The 16,582-nt window shown below is 45.1% G+C and overlaps 1 protein-coding gene across 1 annotated transcript in view; it reads right to left on the reverse strand.

Annotated features, from left to right (window-relative positions):
• Window positions 1-1,827: 1,827 nt before the first annotated feature.
• TYSND1 (trypsin domain containing 1) overlaps window positions 1,828-16,582 on the reverse strand; it is a 29,555-nt gene continuing 14,800 nt past the window's right edge. The window contains exons 3-4 of the mRNA XM_030203497.1: window positions 8,784-8,969; window positions 1,828-2,724 (exon numbers count right to left, since the gene is read on the reverse strand). Of these exons, the coding sequence (XP_030059357.1) occupies window positions 2,507-2,724; window positions 8,784-8,969 (404 nt within the window). The 3' untranslated portion in view covers window positions 1,828-2,506. The remainder of the gene's footprint in view (window positions 2,725-8,783; window positions 8,970-16,582) is intronic.

Below are 16,582 nucleotides of genomic sequence, written 5' to 3' on the forward strand. Positions count from 1 at the left end.
TGCCAGTCACTGTAGCAAGTGTTCAATAAGAGACTGCAGATGGATGCATGCACTCTGAATTCTAGCTTTAGGGGTTCCTTCTGGAGTAGCCTAATGGTTAGTGCAGCAGGCCTTGATCCTGGTGACCTGGGTTCAATTCCCACTGCAGCTCCTTAACCCCCCCCATTGTCCCATGTACAAAAACGTAAGACTGTGAGCCCTCCAGGGACAGAGAAAGTACCTGCATATAAAGTGTACAGCACTGCATATGTCTAGTAGCGCTCTAAAAATGATTAGTAGTAGTAAAATGACAGACTTCCTCTCCTCAAAGAGCTACAAACTTTCCTTCCACAGCATCCTGAGCCTGCTCCAGGAACAGAGAGCATGTCTCAAAACTGAACCCAAGTTTTTCAAGGGGACATCACACTTCCTTTTTTAAACAATTAGTCAGAAGGTATAAACAAATATATTTATTTATTAAAATAAATTAATACATGTTAAACTAATCACAGATTAAATTACAGTTGCTTTGACCTTAGATTATTTTCACAGTAAATTATCATATCTCCAGTATAAAAATCAGACAGATTTACAGGCATTTCTGAAAAAATAAGTAGAGATTACATCACACATCAATGCAGTCTTTCAAGGCAGACATAAAAAGGAGCTGCAGCAATAGAGTTATATATGCCCTATGCTTGGTAGAACGGCTGAATTAGACTACACAGCACAGCAGAACATGTATCTGCTGAATGCTCCTTGAATTTCCAACCAGGGGTTTGAACCCCTGAGATTCCTGAAACGTCTGGGTAAATGTCTCCAAATGAGTTAGTTTGGTGCACTGTTAACTAATCAATGGGATTTGGCAAAAAAAAGCAGCTTGCCAAAAGTAATAACCAATATGCCAAACTTGGCTCTCCAACAGTGCTGCAGTATGTCCCATCATCCATACAGAAAGTGAGGATGAAGCGTGTCCTGACTCAAATGGACATGGGGGGTACCAGAGGTAATCAGAGAGACCCCAAACTCAAAAGATGTTTTGAGCACCATGTGAAATGCTGGACAGGTGAGACTGGGTGCATATGACAGAGGGCAGTTAGCTACTTTACAGAACAAACATGATGCTTTATCAATGTGCTTAGAAGCTCCTTGCACTTGGAGTTAACAATAATCATGTGGCACATAACTTGCTTGCTTGGGCTGCTTGGTACTCCTCTTAGGTGAGTTGGAAAGCTTTTGCCAGAGGTGACAAGCCTCAAGAACTAAACAATTGCTTATTGTTCTTCAGAGAAGCTCTGTTGCAAATAGCAGCGCTATGCCATCTCCGCTCCTGGTTTGTTTGTCTGGTCTGTGGATGTTGTTTCTTCTTTGCGTGTTAGAATGATTGATGCTTCAAATATACACCACCAGCCAACTGCCGTTTGTGTGGGTTGGCAAGCTGAGAGAAGGTAAAGAGCTATGGACTCACCAACCCTAGTTCCATTCAGCACAGTGGGAAGCTCTTTGGGGTAGAAGTGACAGGTATTGTAATAACTATACATTCAATTATACTGTAGAAAAATAATCACCCATGCATTTTCTCCACTGGCTAAGATTTTTAATTTGCTAGTTTTTAAGAGAGGAAAAATATGAAGGAACCTACGCAGGATAATCATGCTAACTTTTGACTGCTATTTTGGTAAAATCTGATTCAGACACATTTTCTCCTGCAACTTTATCTCTTTTGCATAGTATCCAGAACATGATTGTATTTTTGCTAATGTGGAAGGGTGATAACTCAGGTACGGGAGGCAATTTGTTTCTTTGCTAATGTGGAAGGGTGATAACTCAGGTACGGGAGGCAATTTGTTTCTTAAATTTCTGTGCAAATTTATCAGCCGGTTTGCTACATTGATTTTAGCCTCTCTCATTTATCTGCCTTCTTGGCGGTAAGTGGTGATCAAGTTACCTCCATAGGATTGCTGTGATTTGGAATCTGAGGGTAAACTGGTCTATGGCATGTTATTGTACATTTATACTTGATTTGGCAGTTTTTCCTGCTGATTATGCCATTTTTGAGGACTTGATAAGAGTGTTAGCTGAGTATTTCTTTATTGATTTTATTTTTGTCTTCAATATTTCAAGCAGCTCTCTTTTTCAGTACAAATGTATTACTTAGTAATTTGTATAGAAATCTTGATAAATAAAAATAAATATTTAAAATGTATTCACATCTAATGAACTATCATTCCCATATCTATACTAAATAATCCAAAAAAGATAGATCGGCCTTCCTCTGTTTTTCCTCATATGCCCTCAATATCTCTGCCACTTCATCAGTGCATGAAAAATGTCTCAGGACCAGCCCAAACAATGGAGAAGTGACTGCAGCACAGTCCAGAACCACAAATGAGCATGAACTAGATGTCTCATAGAATCAGGTGGCTCAGTAAAACTGAAAGCGTGTACTTAACCTGTGCCCAGTGTTCATGGTTAATCTCTAGAAACACACAGTGACCCCTCCCCTTCTGTGCTGACCTGCAGGAGTTCACAGCTTGCTGGGAAGGACCTGGGTGAGTTTACTCTGTAGCCTCCATGCAGACGCCACAGCAGCACTCGCCTGATTAAGCTGCTGGAAGGCTTGCAGGTCCTGACTTTGGAGATACTGCTGCAGAGCTGGCTCTAGCACATTAATAGGCACACTGAAATTCAGATGGGGATATGTGGCTCCGATACTGCTGTCCCTTGTGTTGCTAGCAATGATCCCTACAAAACAAATCAAAGACTGTTAGAATCAAGGAGCAGGGAAGTCAAGGAAGTTGGAAATCTGCAGAACTAGTCCAGATCCAGATGTGCCCTTCAGTCAAACTGACTCCTGGTGACCACACAATGAGGGACTCTCTCCCCCTCCCCCCAATAGTTTTTTGGATTGATACAGGAGTGCTCTGCCATTGCCTTTTCCTATGCAGTGTGAGGCACCATTGTGTCGCTACCACCCAGAACCTGCCCAGCACTGGGACCCATGGCAAGGAGAAATTATGCCTTACCTGATAATGTTCTTTTCTTTAGTTAGAGTCACTATTCTGAACCAGTGGGGTGTTTTCCCTTTCCACCAGTAGATAGAGGTAGAGAAAGCTGAATTCAATAAGTGGCATCACCAGCTATAATGTATGGTGCTCTCTGGCGCAGTCCAGTATAGATCTGCCCAAGCAGCAGAAGGTTCTTAATGCACCCAGCCCCATCAACCACTGCAGATGCAATGATAAGCAAGCAAGTAAAACATCACACAGTGGCACTCACTATCCTGCATATACCAGGGAATAGCCATCTCACAGGAATACCATATATGGGGTCCACTATGAGCTGAAAGGCCTGTTGCCCCAGCTCCCACTCTCCCAGATCCAGCAGAGAGCAACTGAGAAAGTTCGCTTGCACATTGTCCTTGCCTGCAATATGGACCACTGAAAGAGCCTCCAGATGCATTTCCACCCAGCGACAGAGGCTCAATGCCTCCAGTGCCACCACCTGATTCCAGGTCCCGCTTGCATGCTGATGTATGCCACTGCTGTCATGTTGACCAACATCACAGACTGCTTTCCCTTCCAGGAGTGGTTGAAACTCCAGCAGAGCCAACCAGACAGTCTGGAAGCAAAGCGGACCAGATCACATATAATGTTCGCCAAAAAGTATGTCCCAGACTCCAAGCAAGCCACATCTGGGAACTCTGGGAGCTGTGCAACCACCACAGCACGGTCCTTGCCACATAACTGCCACAAATGGTGGTCTGAATATTGGACATCCCTACAGAAAAGGCCAGGTGGAGCAGCAGAGCCTTAGTGACCACCGTGATCAGAGCATCCACCTTAGGAAAGGACCAATACTTTTCAACCACTTCTGGAGCAAAAGTATAAAGGTGATCCAGAGCCCTGGCACCTCTAAGAGAACTATCACAATTTTCCCACTCCGCCATCATCATGTGGGTAAGAGTCTTGTGAAGAGGGACATGCTTAGGAGGCCCAGCGAGCCCCTCCAGCAGCAGATCCCCTTCAACAGGGTCTGCAGCGGGAGTCTGAAGCACAGAAAGGGCCCTAAATAATCTTATCAATAAGACAAGCTCCTCTTGCCAAAAGAGATGGATCACAGTTTCTCGAGATGGGGGAGCCACAGTTCCCTATGGACCAAGAGTCTGAGAAAGACTTGGATTCCTCATCCGCCTCCTTCGAGGGAACTGGTGCCTCCAGCACCCTCCTCTCAGATCTACGCCTCTACCCAAACTAGGCCACCAGGGGGGGAGCATTCGATTGCAACTGCTGCCAGACCAACTGTACTAAGCTCAAGTCAAAAAGCTCTAGGGGCCCCATCAGGACACCCCTGCCCCCCACCAAATGGACCCAAGGGGGTAGGAGAGGTAGGCCCCCACCCAAAAGCGGAAGGGACAGGTTCAGGAGAAGAAATCCCCAATGAAAACAAAAGGATGCCTCGGGAGGGGGAAACACATCAACAACAAAGGGCCATAACCTCCCCCCCCCCCCCCCCCCCCCGTTTCCTAAGTCAGAAACGGCCCATCACATTGTGTGCCCAAACAGAACTGGGGGTGCTCAAACTGAACCAGCAGCCGTACTGAACTGCTGGTTCCTGTACACACAAGAGCAGTGCTTCCCAGAGGGCATCCACAGCCATGTGTCAGGCAGGCGCGAGCCTGATATGCTGCCTGAACCTACCCTGGCCCGGGGATCCGCATCAACTCCAGAGGCGCCCCCCCCCCTCAAAACCATTTCTGAAATCAGAAACAGCCCATTGCATTGTGTGCCCAAACAGAACTGGGGGTACTAATTAAGGGAAATCCCCTTAATTACAGAGAAATCACTCAACCACAAGGTGGGGGGTGGGGGGAATTTCCCTGTTCAGCACTGCTCTACTCTTTTTTATCCTCACTTAAAGAGACATGCGCAGGGGGAAAAGGCTGCCCAGGATAATTTGGGGGAAATTTAGGCACCTGGTAGAGAAAAATACTGGATTGTCTCAGAGACCACCACACATTATATCCAGTGATGCCACTGGTTGAATTCAGTTTTCTCTACCTTCATCTGCTGGTGGGAAGGGATAATACCCCGTGTGTTCAGAACAGTGTAAACTGATGCTAAGAAATGGAGAATTAGAGGACTTGCCCAAAGAAATCTGCTGCCATGGGATTTAAAACTGGGCCTTCCAATTCCCAGCCTGCTGTTCTACCATTAGGCCACTCCTCTGCTCCACCAAATACTAGTCCAGGAATACAGGCAGGCAACTTTTATCAGGCTGATGAATGCCTAAGAAATATGAGATAATGTTCAAAGGGACTTTCAGGTTTAGCAACAGCCGCTTAAACGTATAAGTCCGCTATCTGACCATTTTCAGTGGCACTATCTGGATAATGCTACTGAAAATCTTTCAAATCACCATGACATCAAACAGATGGTGCTGGGGAGGATGACAGTGGTGATATTGAGCCATTATCCATAACGGGGCTTAACTTACAGCAGGAAAAACACTGACCTAAATTAAACAATATAGTCATATGAATAGCAGTTTGATATAGCTGATATTTTAAAGATATCTATCTACAGCGTGAGGCCAAAACAAAAAAAGTAACCCCCTAGAGTTTTCTCAGCAACCACTTTGAATTTCAACAAGAAATTTTTCGTACTTATTTAGTCATCATTCTTACATATTACTATTAAACAACATTTAATTATCTTAAGCTATGTTGATGTTACTGACATTTTAGCATTACCACCTAGCAATTTTTGCATATTACTACTACTAGTGTACTACGCAGCGCTGTACACTAAAAATGTTCAAGCTAAAACAGTAAAATAACATCATTCAAATGATACAATTAACAGCGTATCAGAATTTTGCAGTCACACTGAATGCTCAAAGTAGCTACCCCCAACTTTAACACAGGTCTTCAGTCACTTTGGGAAGTTCTTAATAGCCTTTTCAATTGATCCCTCTGGCAGGCTGTCCCAGATCATCTGCAGCGTTTCCTTGAGTTCAGCGACTGGTTGCAGCTTTGGGTGGAGCTTGTGATAGGCCTCCAACATTGCTCCCCAGACAAAAGTCTACGCCACTGTGATATCATTAACAGTAAACTGTTACTCATTTATTTCTCAAATAATGGTAGTTTTACAGTACAAAGTGAACAAAAAGCACCAAGAGCATTAAAAAAATGGAACAGTTCTTTAATTCAAGGACCTAACACGGGCTGTGTTTCAGCATACAGCACATGCGTCAGGAGTCCTAAGAGCAAACGGATGCCAAAGCAATGAACCCAATGCTGGGCTATGAACTATTATAACAACCAATTATGTTGTGCCTGCAGATACTCCAGGTCGGCGTTCTCTGTTTGCTCTTAGGGCTCCTGACGAAGACACTGTGCACTGAAACACGGCCCATGTCAGGTCACGTATTAAAGAATTGTTCTGTTTTTGAAGGCTCTTGGTGCATTTTGTTCACTTTGTGTGGTTTGTGCTTTGACCCTTGACCCTCTCATGTTGTTGAGTTTTACAGTGCAAAATCACTGGGTGGTCAAGCTAAAAAAATCTGTAACTTTGCTGTGTCTACAGATAACCTCATTCCACTCTGCACATGAACATAGATAGCAACAACAAATAAAGCTGTAAAATTCACGGTGAAATTCCAAGCAGTTGCTGAGAATTCTAGGGGGTGATTTTATTTTTTGCCTCACTCTGTATACACACATATACATCGTATTCTCTCTAATAATCGCCCGGGATATTATTAGAAATACTGGGGTTTTTGAAGTGTAGGTTGGGCTATTATTGGAGGCACTTCAATTTTTTTAAGAAGCCTGAAATTGGCGACACAAGACAAAGACAGTCAACAGACTGCTGTTTTTAATTATTAAAATGAGTGAAATAATACATTATTTATTATATTCTAACCATGCTTTTTCATTATTTAAGCTAAATAACTGGAAAAAGAAGGAGTTGAGGATGAGACCAGACAGGTTCATCTGTATTTGGGTTTGCTGTGTAAGAACAGACTGTTACTGTGGAGATGGAGCAGTCTCTGAAGCTTGTAAAACTGCTGGGCTGTCTTGGACAAAGCAATTGAGGAGTTGTATTAACATTAAATCTGCATCACTTTGAACAGGAACAACAGAGGTAAACTGCCCTGCTGGGTTAAGGAATGACATATTTGTATTGTTATCCTGACTGGATTTCTGCCATGTGGAAAAGGGATTCCCTCCTGAAACAGGGGGAGTTTTGTGTTTCAGGGAAGCTTTAGAGGCCGACTTCAAAGTAGCAGTACTGACAGCAGGGTCACTGTGGGTTTAATTACTTACAGCTGGCTAAGCAGGCTTTGAAGAACAGTGCTTCTTTTTTCCTTTCTGTTTACCTGTACTGTGTTTGTTCATGGAATCATTGCTACCCTGTGGTTGTGCTGGGTGGAAGTGAAGCAGAATCAGAGGAGGTGGTGAAGGGTGCAGCGAAGGTCTCAATTCTGCAGGCCTTACACTCCAGAGCCCCCCCTCCCCCACACACACACACACTAAGGGAAAGATTATAGCTTTCAAAGAAGTAATATTTGTTTTAAACCCAAGGCGCTATGAGAGCCACTTGACACAGCCACAGACAAAAAGGACTGAAGAGGCACCGAGGCATTTCTCTCATCTACCCTCCATGATGACCGGATGTTTCTTACCTGTTCTCAAGGTAATGGCTGGGGGTAGGCGATTACTGGGGGGAAATAAGAATTGTGGACTTGAAGTGTTGGGGACGATGATGACAGCGATTAATAAAGAGAGAGGGTGGGTGTGTGCGTGTGTAGGAAATGCCATCTTATGTGTTGCTGGCAATGATCCCTGAAAACCAAATCAAAGACTATTGCAATGAAGGAGCAGGACATTTGAGAGCTAGGAACCTGTAGATCTTCCAGGTCAAGAACAAATAAAGGTAACTGTTTTAAGTCTAATGCACATTTATACAGGTCAATATTCAGCCTTGCTGGTCAGTGTTTTTTTTAAACACTGGCCACCCGCAGCTATAAACATCTAATATTTCAGCGCCAGGATCCAGATAGTGGAGTCAGTCCACTGCCAAATGGATACAATTATTAGAACAGCCTTTTTTGCTGTCCTAGCTTTATCTGGGTACTGGACTCTCACCACTAACCAGATAAGTTCCAGCTCTGCAATGAAATTCAGTGTCCACTGAATAGTAGTGGATAGGCCTAACTAAACCAAATCAGTAGTCGTTATGCAGGAACACAGCTTTGAATATTGGGCCCAGAAGTTTAAGGGCTAGAAAATGCCATCCTAATAAAGGAATTCACAGAACTTTAAAACATGAATCAGATACAACAGTGATCCCACCCCCTGGATGTAAGGGACTACTGTAACACACATTACAAGACCAGTACCCACATTTTTGCATACCATTCTTTTACTTTCCTTGTCATTTGTAGTAATAAGAAAATAGGCATCCCTTTCTCTCTCACACACAAAAAATAAGGGAAGCCCTCCTTTAAATGTAACCATGACTGGATGTGTGGCAGTTCCACTTGAAGACAGATGGAAGAAGTGAAATTTGAGACACTTTAGACCAGGAGTCCTCATATCCAGTCCTTGAGGTCCACAACCTGGCCTGGTTTTCAGGATTTCTCCAATGAATATGTATGAGATCTATCTGTATTCACTGCTTCCATTGCATGCAAATAGATCTCATACATATTTATTGTTGAAATCTTAAAAACCAGACTGGGTTATGGACCTCGAGGATTGGTTTTGAGGACGCCTGCTTTAGACGCTGGCTCCTTACCGAGCAGTTCTCCAGTGTGTGTAGATATCAGAGCCCCACCGCTTGAGCCCCCATGTACTGCACACGTAGTCTGAAGCATCACAGGCACATTATCAACAGTAACCACTGCCGACAGGATCCCAGAGGTCACCGAGGGACCACAGCTCTTACCAAAGGCTCCAAAGCTTAGGACACTCACATCCTCACCTGCACAAGAAGAGAAGGCAGTAAGAAAGCCATACCACAGGGCACACGAGCAAAAGCACACTGCGATAATAGAGAAACACACTAAATCAGCATTGTTCATACAAATGTCAGTCCCAAGCAATCACTCTGAATTTTGTGGAGAGAGAAGATCCTCAAATACCAAGAAATGCAGTCTGAGACCAAGAAAATGTGGCAGAACATACAGAAATGTTTCCCCATCATACTGGGTGGCACAGGTTTGAATATACATCCTATGAACTACAGAAGAAAGCTCTCTTAGGCATGATACAAGTACTATGGCAAACATTAGCAGTAAATTTGAAAGACTGAGATCATACTCCACATACCCTGGCTTAGGAGTGAGGTTCATTACTTTCATGGTATGCACAGATTAATCCATTTGGAGACAGTGATCCTAAAGCACTTTCCAGCTATTTTAATAATAAACAGCATCTGAATTCAAAACATCAGCTTCTCCTGCAGCAACATTTAAAATTTGTGCATTGGATAACTTCTTTTACTGGCTCTATGTCCCACAAACGGCCCAGCAAGATTAAACACCAATATCTGGTGGCCAACTGTGATGAGGGTAGCGGCCCATGTGGCGTGCTAGAACAGGAGTCGGTAATGGCAGAAGGTGATGATTACGATTCGCTGGGGGATTTGGAGGAGTTGGAGACTAACTGTGACAGTGCCTCTCACAAAAAAAGATCTCTAGGAAATGCTCTGTGACCTTAAACATGCTTTACAGAGAGATTCCGCGACCTAAATGAACAAACTGAAATCACTGATTCAAGATCTACGCGGGAACCTTAAGATCTGGGCTTCCGCGTAGGAGAGGCAGAGAAGCAAATTGAGGATCATTCTGCCAAACTGCGAGAGACCACAGATCGCTCAGACACGGAGGCAGTCCTTTTGGACACTTTATCAAATAAATTAGATGATCTTGAGAACTGAGCATTCCAGAATAACCTCTGCATTAGAGGGATTCCAGAACCTGGAAAGGAGGACTGCCATGCTATAGTACGTGCCCTTTGCCAACAAATTTTACACCCAGATGTGTCACGTTCTATATCACTGTCAGAAGCTATACTCTTGGATCATGCACATCGGGCATTAGGCCTACAACATTCTAATAAGCCAAAATATTTTTTTTTGTTACATTTGTACTCCGCGCTTTCCCACTCATGGCAGGCTCAATGCGGCTTACATGGGGCAATGGAGGGTTAAGTGACTTGCCCAGAGTCACAATGAGCTGCCTGTGCATGAAGTGGGAATCAAACTCAGTTCCTCAGGACCAAAGTCCACCACCCTAACCACTAGTGTGTTTTCATTTTTACAAGGTAAAGAAGTGTGTACTTTCTTCTGCCTGCAAGATGGGTCATAGAACTTTATCAAGATCTGTCTGCTCTGACCCTTCAAAAGGAACGTAACTTCAAGGAGATTACAACTTTCTTGCATAGAGAACGGATCCATTATAAATGACTGTATCCTTTTTGCCTCTCTTTTACTATTAGTGGAAAAGCATCGCATAAAACTTTCTCAGAAGCATGATCCCACTTCCGTAAGGCAGGGATTTGGAAGGAACCTGGACCCACTGCAAGGCAGGCATTTGGAAGGAACCTGGACCCACTGCTCAATCAGTTTCATCCAAAATGGAAGCATGATCCCACTTCCGTAAGGCAGGCATTTGGAAGGAACCTGGACCCACTGCTCAATCTGTTTCATCCAAAATGGCATCAAGTCCATGAACACAGTAATTGCTTGAAAAGATACTCAGCAGAACATGGGGATAGCAAAAGATTCATCTCACCTTCAGAATACCTGAAGCCCTGGGAGAAATTCATATTTGTATAATTCTCTCTCTGCTGGATGCTTTCTTATTTGCTATTAATAAACTGGCTTTGTTTAGGCAAGCCTAATTGACATATTTTCTTAGTTCACTGAACAGTTAGGTTATATATAGCATTATTTTCCTCACGTTAATTGTTTTAAAATATAACGTTTTTCTATATACTATGAGAACCTACTACCTCTTTTACAGGGCTAGCTTTGGTATTTTGATCCTACCGTTTATGGGATTTGTTGGGGGGAAGGGGATGGAGGTACTGGTTTCATAGAGGGGTTAGGGACCTTAGTAATCTGTCAACTTCATTGCATATTCTCTTCTCTCATAGTTTACTCTAGTAATTGTTTCTCACACTGCCATAGTAAAATAGTAAGTGACAGCAGGTAAAGATCTGAATGGTCCATCCAGTCTGTCCAACGGTCATATTCTTTATCAATTCAAGATTAAAATCAACAATGAACTTGATATATACTTGATCATGGTCTCTCTTTGGTGTTTCTAGGACACAGACCACAGAAGTCTGCCCGGCTCTGTCCTAATGTTCCAACTACCGGAGTTGCCGTCGAAGCCCACTCCAACCTATCTGAATCCGTCTTGTCAATTGCAGGATATAGACTGCAAAAGTCTGCCCAGCACTGTCCTCATGTTCCTCATGTTACTGGAGTTTCCGTTGAAGCTCTCTCCAGCCCATCCTACAACCAGACTGCTATAGGCAGAACTCAGACCGTACAAGTCAGCCCAGCAACGACCTCAGTTGATACAGCCAGAGTTGCCATTTAAGCACCACTTGACATGCAAACATATATGCAACCCTTTGTTTTTTATACTATTCATTTTCTAGAGATCCTCTGTGTTCATCTCATACCTTTTTGAATTCCGCCATAGTAATCTTCTCCACCACCTCTCTCGGGAGGGCATTCCAGGTATCAATCTCCCATTACGCCTGAGTCTACCACCCCACAACCTCAATTCATGTCCTCTAGATTTACCATTTTCCCTTCTCTGGAAAATATTTATTTCTATATTAATATCTTTCAAGTATTTAAACATCTGTATCATATCTCCCCTGTCCCTTTTCTCCTCTAGGGTATACATATTCAGGTCTTCCAGCCTCTCTTCATACACGTCTTTTGGTGCAAGCCCCATTTTTTTTTTGTTACATTTGTACCCCGCGCATTTCCCACTTATAGCAGGTTCAATGCGGCTTACATATACAGAAGTTAGGTTAACAAAGTTATTATTGTTTTTAGGCTGCTTGTCCTTCTCAAATTAGCATAAACCAGCCATTCTCAACTGGGAGAGGTAAAAGAAACCAATGCATATGAGAAAGTATATTTTATTCACCATAGTTTCTCATGAGAGATCAATTCAGTAACATATGATGTTTTTCTGTCTGCATCTCTGAAATATTCTTCTGAGATGGCAGCTTATATCGTTTGTTTCAAACAATGATTTACATGACTCTTGTTCTGCAAACTTTCTCACAGATTATTATCTGCTGTTTACATCAGTCTCCATCCCAGGCCCGCTTGCCCCCTAAGTATCATAAATTCCAGAGATCATGCAGGCTCATCAATCTCTGACAGACTCCAGAGTCATACAGACTTTATCAATCTCTGGCCTTTTAACCCATTCCATAATGCATAACTTATGCTCATATACATTATGCCAGTAAAATGCTTTTTGAGTATAAATCAAGCTGTGGGGGTGGGAAGGAGAGACTCAGAGAGGGGCAGAATTGTTGGACATAGGGGTGGAGGGAGAGATACTGCATGGAGAGGAGAGAGGGAGAATATCTTCTGCTAAGTGGCAGTATCCAATCTGATTCCAAGGTTTGAGAAGCTGTGCAGTGCTCAACAGGCGCACACGTCCCATTATGACTATTTAAAAATAAAATATTTTTTTTCTTTAAGTTTAATTGTTTGGACCTAACTACTTAATAAGCAGAACTGTTACACTTTGTTATGGTATTTCTTTTGAGTTAAGGGCACCATGAAAAAATTACTGACACACTAAGGGTGCCTTGAACTGAGTAAGTTTGGGAACCCTGGCCATGTGACCCTAGCCTCAGTATTTGACTAACAAAGCAGAAAAGAAGAGAAAGACCCAACCTTCTGTGGCCTGTGGAATCTAAGCAGCCACCAAGCAGTCATAAACCGTGCTTGAAGGATGGCAAAGTCATGCAGCAAAGCTCACCAACAACTCCGCCAAGGAGAAGAGGTATGGCTTAACAGGGTTTTGTTTTATTTTGTTTTTTTAAATAATAAATAAATGAACTGTCAACTTGCAGAACAACTCCATTGTAGAACTCCGGAACTACGTGTGAGGCCCACGTTGCCGCCTTACAAATGTCTGCGGGTGGCACCAAGAATCGCTCTGCCCAAGAAGCTGCTTGTCCCCTTGTGGAGTGAGCCTTAATACCTTCCGGGACCGTTCTCCCGGCAAACACGTAAGCAGAAGCTATTATCTCTTTGAGCCACCGAGAAATAGTGGGCTTGGAGGCGGCCAAACCCTTATGCAAACTGGCGTGGAGTACAAATAGACGATCTGTGCGTCGAAAGTCATCAGTAATCCTCAGATAGCGTTTAAGAACTCTCTTAATGTCCAACGTACGCAACTTCCTCTGAGACCCCATACCTGAGGAAGACCGAATGGGAGAGATGAAACCGTGACAGTACCTTAAGTAAGAAAGAAGGCATTGGGCGCAAAACCACACGCTTCTTAGAAAACTTCAAAAACGAAGGCCTACAGGAAAAAGCTTGCAGCTCCAAGACTCTCCGAGCAGAAGCACTGGCCACCACAAACACAGTCTTAAGTGTTAAGTCCTTAAGAGAACAAGAAGACAGCGGATCAAAGGGAGGACCCGTCAGTGCGGAAAGCACCAGGTTGAGATCCCAAGCCGGAAAAGCAGCTCTGACTGGTGGACGAAGAAGGCTGACCTCTTTCAGGAAACGCGAAACGTCAGGAAGAGTAGCCAACGACCTACCTCACACACGGCCTCGGAAACAGGACAGTGCCGCCACCTGTACCTTAAGGAACGAGAGAGACAAGCCTTTATCAAAGCCACGCAGCAAAAAATCCAAAATCTCTGCCACCGAAGCCTGGAAAGGGAGAAACACCGCACTGAGCCTGCATTATGTGGGAAAGCGCAGGGTATAAATGTAATAAATAAATAAACAAACAAACATCTGCACACCAAGCCTCAAAAATCCTCCAGGTACGAATATAATTCAGGGACATAGACCGACGACGCGACCGGAGCATGGTTGAAATCAAAGGAGCGGAATAACCTCTCTTCATTAAGCGAGCCCGTTCAAGGGCTAGGCCATAAGACAAAATCAAGCTGGATCTGGATGAAGGACTGGGCCTTGCGACAGAAGATCCTTGAGAACAGGGAGATGAAGAGGCGCAGGCCAAAGGCGCTGAAGGTCTGCTTACCATGGATGACAAGGCCATTCAGGTGCCATGAGGACTACCGGACCCCCGTGAGCTTCGATTCTTTGTAAGAGACAACCCAAGGCCACGGAGGAAACGCATATAGAAGACCGGGAGGCCATTTCTGTAAGAGGGTCTCTTCGATGACTGAAAAAGCGGGGAACCTTTGCGTTGAGTCTGGAGGCCAAAAGATCCAGGACTGGAATGCCCCACTGATCCACTATCAATTGAAATACCCGAGGGCTGAGACACCATTCCCCTGGATCAAGGGTGTGACGACTAAGAAAGTTTGCCTGAACATTTTCGGCTCCCGCCACATGGGAAGCCGAGATGGCAGTCAGGTGAAACTCCGCCCATGCCATGAGACTCGCCGTCTCCTGTTGCAAGAGTTGACCATTCACCCCTGGTGGTTAATATAGGCCACTGCCGTGGCACTGTCCGATAGCATCCGCACCGCCTTGCCCGCTATGAGGGAACGAAACTCCTCCAGAGGTAGACAAATTGCCCTGTTCTCTAAACAATTGATGGACTGGGACCCTTCCATGGGAGACCAGAGACCCTGCGCAAGCTTTCCTAAGCAATGGGCACCCCAGCCCCGTAGGCTGGCATCGGTAGTTAACGATATCCACTGGGGGGACTCCAGTGGTATTCCCGCAACCACCAGAAGAGGCTGCTGCGCTCTTGGGAATGCAGGGGCAACTTCACCTGAAGGGAATCTGTCTGAGGGGACCATCTGGACAATAGGGAAAATTGGAGAGACATCATGTGAGCCCTGGCCCAGGGAACTACCTCTATCGTCACTGCCATGGAACCCAGAACTTGAAGATAATCCCAAGCACAGAGGCCGTGTCTATGAAGTAACCCCTGAACCTGAGATCGCAGCTTGAGCACCCTGCCCTGGGGAAGGAAAACCTGTCTCTGCGCAGTGTCAAAAGTAACCCCCAAATACTCCAGGGACTGCAAAGGTACCAGATGGCTCTTGGATGAGTTGACCATCCAACCAAGTGACTGCAGGAAACTCATCACCCGGCCCATGACCTGAACACTCTTCCTGATAAGATTTCACTCTGATGAGCCAGTCGTCCAAGTATGGGTGGCCTAGGATTCCTTCCTTCCTGAGGGCCACCGCCACTATTACCATGACCTTGGTGAAAGTGCGAAGCGCTGTAGCCAACCCAAACGGCAGAGCCTGAAACTGAAAATGCCGGCCCAGAATGGCAAACCAAAGGAACTTCTGGTGACCGGGCTGGATAGGAATGTGCAGATAAGCTTCCGTGAGATCTAAGGCTGTTAAAAACTCTCCCGTACGAACAGCGACGATGACCGACCGAAGGGTCTCCATTCGAAAACTTGTGACTTTGAGAGCCCGATTGATGGCTTTGAGGTCCAAAATAGGATGGAAGGAGCCCTCCTTCTTGGGGGACCACAAAGTAAATGGAATACCAGCCTTGTCCGCACTCTGAAGAAGGAACTGGACAAATGGCATGAAGGTCCAAGAGCCTCTGTAAGGTGCCCCGTACCGCTTTGAGGCGAGAATGACAGGGAGCTCCTACAGGGGGTCAGAGGAGAGACCCTCGCCCATTCATTGGGACAGGAAGGGAAGCGGAAAGGGGTGCTTGAGTTCCGACCTTCCCTATGGAAACCTCCCTCCCCCTGAGGCCCTCCAGACACTGACTCAGGCTGAACTGAAGGCTGTGCAGCAGATGGGAGCTCGTGTGCTGCAAAGGCTGAAGTTGCAGGCAAGATGGCTGATGGGCCAGCTAGCTCCGCAGATGAACGGGAGGACACTGAGACAGGCGCAGCCTGCGAAGCGTTCGGGAGAAGGGGTGGCTCAGGTACAGCAATTGCGGTGCAAAATTTACATGCCCCAAGCGAACCCACTCTTCTGCGCTGGCACACAGCACAACACTTTAACCTCTCTGCCATAGCTTTTTTGTTTTTTTTTACAAATGCAGCTGACGCTGAACACGAGGAAGAGAGACAGCTGAAAAGAAACCAGCAATCACAGCGGAGCTGCTTGCTCATTCGTGCCACAGGGGTTCCCCCCCCCCCAAAACAGGAGCCAAGAGACGAGAGGAACTGAAGCAGGCTCACAAATCAGTGCAGCACACAGGCGCTGCTTGCTTGTTTGTGCCTGGGGGAGAGGAAAGGTAACAAATGGTGCTTTTATTTTTCCAATCAAAAGTGAAAGTGGCTGCCTCTACCAAAGGCTAAACACCTTTCCTCCAAAAGGGTTAGCCCTTCCCTGCACCAAAGGGAGATGGGGAGGAAGTGGGGGAAGGACCTGGAACCCCCAAGTTTAGCACCCCAGAGGCTAGAGATGAAAAAA

This window comes from Microcaecilia unicolor, chromosome 5 (genome assembly GCF_901765095.1).
Source record: "Microcaecilia unicolor chromosome 5, aMicUni1.1, whole genome shotgun sequence".
Lineage (NCBI taxonomy): Eukaryota > Metazoa > Chordata > Amphibia > Gymnophiona > Siphonopidae > Microcaecilia > Microcaecilia unicolor.